Genomic DNA, 8,740 nt, shown 5'->3' on the forward strand with positions numbered 1-8,740 from the left:
TGGACTCTCTATGCCAGGGGTGCCCAACCCTGCTCCTGGCGATCGACTGTCCTGCAAAGTTCAGCTCCAACCCTAATCAGTCACACCTGAAGCAACTAATTAAGGTCTTCAGGCTCACTTAAAAATTAAAGGCAGGTGTGTTTGATTAGGGTTGAAGCTAAACAATCCAGGACAGTCGATCGCCAGGAGCAGGGTTGGGCACCCCTGCTCTATGCTATTCCAGTGAAAAGTTGATATACTTACCTCCTTTGTGTAATTACCTTTGTGTGCTCTTCTAGAGCGTGTGTCTCCTCCCAAGTCTCCATTGTGTCTCCCATGATTGCTCCACGGAGGTGTGCTGTCATCTATTCTTCATCCATTGTTTCCACATAAAAAGGCGGAAAGCCAGAAAAATACTGTCAGTTCCGTTCTCATAAGGGATGAAGCATTCTCATAAGGGATGGACAATTTTGTCAATAGTGGGGAAAGAGTTAAAGACATTAAAGGGATAGTTCACCCAAAAATGACAATTGCCATTTGTTACTTACCCATATGTTGTTATAAACCGTTAGACCTTTATTCATCTTCAGAACACAAATTAAGACATTTTTGATGAAATCTGAGAGCTTTCTGACCCTCCATAAACAGCAATGCAGCTACCACGTTCAAGGCCAAGACGGTTAATAAGGTAATCATAAAATAGTCCATGTGTCAGCTTTCAAGTTTAATTTTATGAAGCTATGAGAATACATTTTGTGTGCAAAAAAAACAAAAATAATGACTTCATTCTACAATTTCAGTTCATACGGTTCCATGTCAGTCTTCAACGCATGTTCATGATGCCTGTGTGTGGTGCTGCTGATGAGGAGTGAACATTCTAAATTAGAACCCGGGGGCCTCATTTATGAAATGTTGCACAGAAACTATCCTAAATTTGATCTTAGGATAATTTCTCAAATATGCACACTTGTGATTCATAGAATGAATGTATGCACAGAAAATGCACGTACGCGTCTCTTTCATGTGAAATCTATGAATCACAAATGATCTTGAACTTGTACACAAATGAATGGTTTCAGCTCTCTGCCTTGTAAATGACTCCTAATGTCAGGTGAAAGATTGCAGTCATCATCCAAATTCTTTAATTTAGAACAGCAAGCTGCAAGATCAGCTTACATTTCCAAAAACCTGCAGGATTCTGACAAGGAAGTTCATACGTCTGCTCAGATCCTGATGTGATGCTAAGCACTTTTCCACGTCAAAGACAGTTTTTACAAATATAAGCGCTGGCGTGGATTTAAGCATATACGCACACTCTAAGATCAAATCTGAGCGTATACACACTTTATAAATGAGGCCCCGGATGTGCTGCAACTTTTTTTACAAGCAGAGGAAAACATGCTACATAACAGTCTTCATAAACATTTCTGAAGATTTCACCAGAGACTTGCAATTTGTTGCCCAGCCTTACTTATTCGAACCAGAATATACAGAAGACAAACAAAGAGAGATGGATGTTCTATGTAAGAATATTGGCTCCTGCATCAGAAGCACCACACGCATGTGTTGTGATACTCTAGTAAACAAGCATTGAAGACTGACACATCACATTTCATCAAAAATATCTTAAAGGGGTCGTATAATGTTGCTAAAAAGAACATTATTTTAGGTTTTTGGTGTAATTAAATGGTTTAAGGTTCAAAAAACACATTTTCCACATACTGTACATTATTGTTTCTCCTCTAAGCCCTGCCTTTCTGAAACACGTTGTTTTTTTTTGTTTGTTTTTTACAAAGCTCATAGTTCTGAAAAGCGAGGTGTGCTCTGTATGGACAGCTATCCAGTGCTTTGTGATTGGCTGAATGCCTCAAGCGTGTGACGGAAATGTTATGCCCCTTGTCATACTGTGAGTTAGTCAAGTTTATGTGCTCCACAGGGTTATCAGAATACAACATTGTATTCTGGCAATTAAAGTAAATCTTGTTAAATGTCACACATAAAATTCATCTGTACAAAATTCAAATTCAGATCTCCATAAAAACTCCATAGATATGACTTTTAAAAATCATTAACCCTCAGCATAAGCAATAGTAATATAGCAAAAACTTCTAATGGCAATTCATAACTGTCTACTTTTAAAAAGAATTTAAGTATTTAATTCTTAGATGTTTACTAAGATCCTTCTATTATCTATTGAAATCAACAATAACATTTAAAATATTAGTAAGCTAAATTTATACAAAATAATCATTTTTTGGGTACTTTCAATTTGGAGGTGGCTGTCTGGAACCTTAAAGGGATACTCCACGCCAAAATGAAAATTTTGCCATTAATCATTTTACCCCCATGTCGTTCCAAACTCGTAAAAGCTCCGTTCATCTTCGGAACACAATTTAAGATATTTTGGATGAAAACCTGGAGGCTTGAGACTCTCCAATAAACTGGCAAGTAAATAGCAGTGTCAAGGTCCATAAAAGATATGAAAGTCATCATTAGACTTGTGCCGGTATTCGGTAATGCAATATATCGCGGTAATCAATATGCACGATATTGTTATCGTGGGCACTTCCAAATACCGAGAATAATTATATATTACAAATTATTCAGAATTTGAAATGCTTTTTAAGAATACTTTTCCCATCAACTGGTCAAAATGCACAACACCGTTTGTATGCTGCTTTAAAGACCCGTGTGAACTCTGATGTAAACAAGCGCATGAGAAGCACATGGAGGAACACGTGAGAGATGCGCTGAATGAAAGCACATTCACTCTCTGACAGCAGATGGCGCTAAACTGCAGAAATTGCAGCCTTTATCCTGGAAACCCCATAAATAAAAACAGCTGCTACTTTCTAAACATTTAAATAATATAAAATAATATTTTATATATTTCCATAATTTTTATAATTTTCCATTTTAATCTGGACTACAACATGTCCTAGATATTGTTTGAAAGTGTTTTGATTCTTTATTGTTCATTAACACTTTACATTAGGGCTTCATTAGTTACAAACTGCCAATGAAAAATTCTTCTGAACATTCATTAATCTTAGGTATTCCAATTTTTAATAACACATTGTTAAAATTGAAAGTTGCAACTTTGTTATTTAATGAGCTAACATGAGCTAAGACTTGTATTTTTTAACAAAGATTAGTAACTTCTGTAGCAAATGTAGCTATTTCTCATTGTGAATGTTAATGCATTAACTAAGGTTAACTAATGAGGTCTTATTGTAAAGTGATACCTATGGGTCTTTAAAGTTCTTTTGCACTTTAATCGGTGTAAAATTTTTAACTTTAAATATATTTTTGTATTGTTTTATTGTATTTAAATGTTCAGTTATTTTTGTTATAAGAAAAAAGTTATTTTTATTTATGTTTTACTGTATTATGACCACTTATTTGAAACTTAATTTCAATACCGTGATAATACCGCATACCGTGACAAAACATTATCAATTTATCTCAACAGGAAAATTTGATACCGGCATATCCCTAGTCATCATCAGAATACTCCATCTGCCATCAGACGTGCAATCTGGGTTATATGAAGTGAAGGGAACACTTTTTGTAAGCGAAGAAAACAAAAATAATGACTTTATTCAATAATTCCTTTGTCAACGGTCTCCTCTGTGTCTCTCCATATCACCGTAGCATATAACCCAAAAGTGTGGAAGAAAAAGATGCACAACCAACCGAGAGAACCACAGCCTTATGAGGATTGTCAAGCAAAATCGATTCAAGAACTTCACAAGGAATGGACTGAGGCTGGGGTCAAGGCATCAAGAGCCACCACACACAGACGTGTCAAGGAATTTGGCTACAGTTGTCGTATTCCTCTTGTTAAGCCTCTCCTGAACCAAAGACAATGTCAGAGGCATCTTACCTGGGCTAAAAAGAAGAAGAACTGGACTGTTGACCAGTGGTCCAAAGTCCTCTTTTCAGAAGAGAGCAAGTTTTGTATTTCATTTGGAAACCAAGGTCCTAGAATCTGGAGGAAGGGTGGAGAAGATCATAGCCCAAGTTGCTTGAAGTCCAGTGTTAAGTTTCCACAGTCTGTGATGATTTGGGGGTGCAATGTCATCTGCTGAAGTTGGTCCATTGTGTTTTTTGAAAACCAAAGTCACTGCTCCAGTTTACCAAGAAATTTTGGAGCACTTCATGCTTCCTTCTGCTGACCAGCTTTTTGAAGATGCTGATTTCAGTTTCCAGCTGGATTTGGCACCTGCCCACACTGCCAAAAGCACCAAAAGTTGGTTAAATGACCATGGTGTTTGTGTGCTTGACTGGCCAGCAAACTCACCAGACCTGAACCCCAGAGAGAATCTATGTGGTATTGTCAAGAGGAAAATGAGAAAAAAGAGACCAAAAAATGCAGATGAGCTGAAGGCCACTGTCAAAGAAACCTGGGCTTCCATACCACCTCAGCAGTGCCACAAACTGATCACCTCCATGCCACGCCGAATTGAGGCAGTAATTAAAGCAAAAGCAGCCCTACCAAGTATTGAGTACATGTACAGTAAATGAACATACTTTCCAGAAGGCCAACAATTCACTAAAAAAATTTTTTTTTTTTTTTTAATTGGTCTTATGAAGTATTCTAATTTGTTGAGATTTGATGGTGAATTGGTGGGTTTTTGTTAAATGCAAGCCAAAATCATCACAATTAAAAGAACCAAAGACTTAAACTACTTCACTCTGTGTGCATTGAATTTATTTAATACACAAGTTTCACAATTTGAGTTGAATTGCAGAAATAAATGAACTTTTCCACGACATTCTAATTTATTGAGATGCACCTGTATATATTTAAAACTTGCTACGTGTACTACATGTACTGTACTAACCAAGACTTGTCACAGCACTTACATTGTCCTCATTTGTAAATCTTTGGAGAAAAGCATCTGCTAAATAACTAAGTGTAATGAACTGGTGGCTATTTCATACATTTTAGTGAGATCTGCTTATGACCCAGTGAGTGACAGTTATGTTTAGTGGTGAGGTTATGTGTGAATCATCATGCTCAAAGACAAAGTCTTTTGTCAATTTAATATTTCCACCTCGTAAAATAGCTATTTAAGTGGTCTATCACACAGCATTTGATATTTGGTCAAAGCATTTACTAGACACATGACAGCAGTAGTAAAATCATTAGAGATTGGACGAATGTTTTGCCTGTCTATTGAAAGTTTTTAGCAAACTAGACTGGAAGCAAACTAAATGTTATTTTGGTTAACATGAAAGAAGCTGGAAAAGCCACACCATGACCAGCAGCATCTCAAAGAAATCTGAAATAATATCTTCCACTGATGCATCCACACAGAGAAATACCTTGACTAATGGTAAACAGATTTTGTGGCAACATTAGCTGTGTGTGAATGCTTGGGACATACATGTGAAGAATTGACAGTCCAATCGCTCCACCCGTGTCAAAGGCAGCTCAGATTCACTGAATGTGCTGACTTTTTACTGTTTTCGGAAAACACAGGTAGATGTGAGGAGAAAGGACAGATTTCTGGCCAAGATCTAAAGCAGGTGCACAGACTGCATTAAAACACATTCAGATGAGCTTAATGCAAGAGACAGTACAAACACATGTAGGAAAATATGAGAGGGTATTTACAATATTTAACTGATGTGGAAATGACTATGATTAGATGTGAGAGGCACATGTGTGCCATGATGGATGTTTTTACACACACATCGAAAGACTCATAATTAAATGTTACAGGCTTGAACTCTTTGTACTTACTAATGCATTAAATATAAGTAAATATAATATTTGATAAACCTTCAGCTCCTCTGTAAAATCAACAAGGCCACAGAGGAATACTTAAGCTCAAAAGAAATCCATCCTGAACATCTGAACATTCAAGCTTAGCAGACACAGTTATGTCATTGTAAAAAAAAAAAAAAGTAAAAACATAAAATAAATAAATAAACAGTGTGTAGATTCTTAAAACACTGACATTGTCCATGCTCAGTTGTATTGAATGTGCACTTGTAGTCTGCATAAAATCAAACGTGTGTGTGTGTATGTGATGACAGAATAGACAGAAAATAACTGGACTTCACTGATATGTTAAAATGTAAAATGCATTCGTCGAGGTTCAGAAGCTGCTGTATTTGGCCAGATCTTTTTTCATGTCGTTGTATTGAGCGCTGAGTCGGCCCACAGCTTTAGCATGCTCCTCATCCACCTCCTCCTTCAGCCGAGACTGCTCCTTCAGGAATTCCTCCCAGTCCTGCTTCCGCCTCTCCGCACTCACCTGCAGATGTGTGTTCTGAACACGCACATCAACATACAATATGCAAAATAATATACTTATATAATATAATATAATATAATATAATATAATATAATATAATATAATATATACTTATAAGCTTTCATAATAATTTGTCTGAAAATTGACAATTAAAATGCTAACTGTATTTAGTAGACAATGGCTATATGGAGTCTCTAGTCTCCTCATGTACCTGTTCAGCCTCTAGCTCCCTCTGCTGGATCCTCTGTGCCATATGATTCGCTGCTTCAACTACAAATAGATAAGCAAATGTCAGTATAATATACTATTCAATTCAATAATTTTGATTTTTATTTTATTAAATTAAAAAAAATAAAACCTTCTTATGGAATTGCCTGGCAGCACCAGTAATGACAAAGATCTAAAAATGTATGCCAAAATAATTACAGTGCTTTATATAACATTTATTCATATAAATGTAAATTATTTTTTGTAATGTTTCACAGTGGACTCACATTTTTGCCTAAGCCTCTTTAAAATTACTAAATGAGTTTGTTTACTGGAGCAGATTTGGATAAATTTAGAATAACATTACTAGCTCACCAATAGATCCTCTGCAGTGGATGGGTGCCATCAGGATGAGAGTTCACACAGCTGATAAACACATCACAGTAATTCACACGACTCCAGTCCGTCAGTAAATGTCTTGTAATGCCAAAAAAAAAAAAAAAAAACCCTGTCTTTGTAAGAAACAAATCAATCATTGTTTTTTTGTTTTTGTTTAGTTTTTTTTTTTTTTTTTTTACTTCAAACCGTATAAAGTCCATCATTTATAATATTGCTTTCTCCAGTGAAAATGTTGTCTCATCTGAATCAGGAGAGAAATATGCACGGATCAAGCACCATTTATAAAACAGTTCTAAACATAAGTCAGTGTATTTTGATGTGAGAGGATGGACTTTTTCACTGGAGGAAGCATTTTTATGGTCTAAAATGTATTATATACATTTATTATTAATATCGCAAAAACACGGCTTTTTAATTAACAAGACGTTAATTAATTGACTTAAGTCGTGTTGATTACGGATTATGATTATGGATTATTGTGATTTTTTATCAGCTGTTTGGACTCTCATTCTGACGGCACCCATTCACTGCAGAGGATCCACTGGTGAGCAAATGTAATGCTAAATCTATTTTGAGAAACTCATCCAAATCTTGGATGGCCTAAGGGTGAGTACATTTTCAGCAAATTTTAATTTCAGGGGAAAAAGAAAACTATTCTTTTAATGCATTAAAACATTTATTTTTAACTATACTAACAAAATAGTGCACATTATTACACAAGATTTATTCAACATAAGTTTCTTTCCTGTCTGCATGTCCCTTTCCTCCTCATGTTGTGTCTGACACTTCATCACACTCTTTACTGTAAATGATGAGACTTACGTCGTGTGAGAGCGTCAGATAATTTCTCATGCATGCTCTCAGTGCACCGCGGCAGATCATATTCATTTGTGTCTGATGTCATCTTATTCAGATTTTCAAGCAGACGGCATTCTCTGAAAGCACGCTTCTCCTGAAGGAACACAAACAATTCTAGTGTAAATCTGGTTGTTGTCAGTATGTCACGGGTCAGAGAACATACAAGTAAAAGGACAATCAATGCCACCATGTTGGATGTACAGTACTATGTCCAGGAATGTATTCATACTAACTACACAACTGTATAGCTGAAGAACACACTGCATCAACAGTTGGCAAGTTCTTCACTGAAACTGCATACATAGTTTTAAGTGTGATAATTTAAATGCAACCATATGTTTTCTTAATTTAAAATGCAATTATCAAAATAATGTAATAACCTCAAACTCCCTGATGAAGTATCTTATTTCTCCCTGCAAGACCGGCCTGTGATCAATCAGTCTTGACTGAATGTCACCAACATCTGTGAAGAAACAAATACTGAGACATTAAATAAATATCACAATTAATAAACAAAAAAGCCATCAAATTAAAGTACATTAGATAACTTATTTAACTACTTACTTTATATGCTAGGTTTATGTTAGGTGACAGTTTGTCTAATATATATAATAGTCTTTACTATGAAAAATGTGTCTTTAATATTTTAAAAATGTCAACAGCTAAAATTAGTGGATAATATTTAAATGATCATTAGTTCAAGCAACCTGCAGTAAGAAAATATCTTGAATTTTTATTAATTTTAGCTGTACTAACTGCAGCGAAATACGTCTAATGCGTAAAATTTAAGAAAATGAACATAACCAACCTTTAACAATCTTCTCCATCATCACGAGATGCTGGTTAATCTGTCAGCCTTACACGATTATATTTATTATTCTGCCAAATGTTTCCTATCCTCAACGTCTGATGATTGAGAAATGTTAATGAGTAAAGTCAAATGCTATAAGTGAAATGTTTCTTTGGAGAATTTTACAGAAGTGTGTATGTGTGTCACATTCTTCAACGAGTCACGTGCAAACAATAAC

At 35.5% G+C, this 8,740-nt stretch overlaps 1 protein-coding gene across 1 annotated transcript; it reads right to left on the reverse strand.

Moving 5' to 3' along the window:
* Positions 1-4,772: 4,772 nt before the first annotated feature.
* bloc1s5 (biogenesis of lysosomal organelles complex-1, subunit 5, muted) lies at positions 4,773-8,740 on the reverse strand. The gene is made up of 5 exons (XM_019091376.2): positions 8,521-8,740; positions 8,093-8,175; positions 7,677-7,806; positions 6,460-6,518; positions 4,773-6,263 (listed from the first exon to the last, which is right to left on the reverse strand). Exons 1-5 carry the CDS (start codon positions 8,540-8,542, stop codon positions 6,090-6,092), a joined length of 468 nt encoding a protein of 155 aa, XP_018946921.1. The 5' UTR covers positions 8,543-8,740; the 3' UTR covers positions 4,773-6,089.

This window comes from Cyprinus carpio, chromosome B24, assembly GCF_018340385.1.
Source record: "Cyprinus carpio isolate SPL01 chromosome B24, ASM1834038v1, whole genome shotgun sequence".
Taxonomy (NCBI): Eukaryota; Metazoa; Chordata; class Actinopteri; order Cypriniformes; family Cyprinidae; genus Cyprinus; species Cyprinus carpio.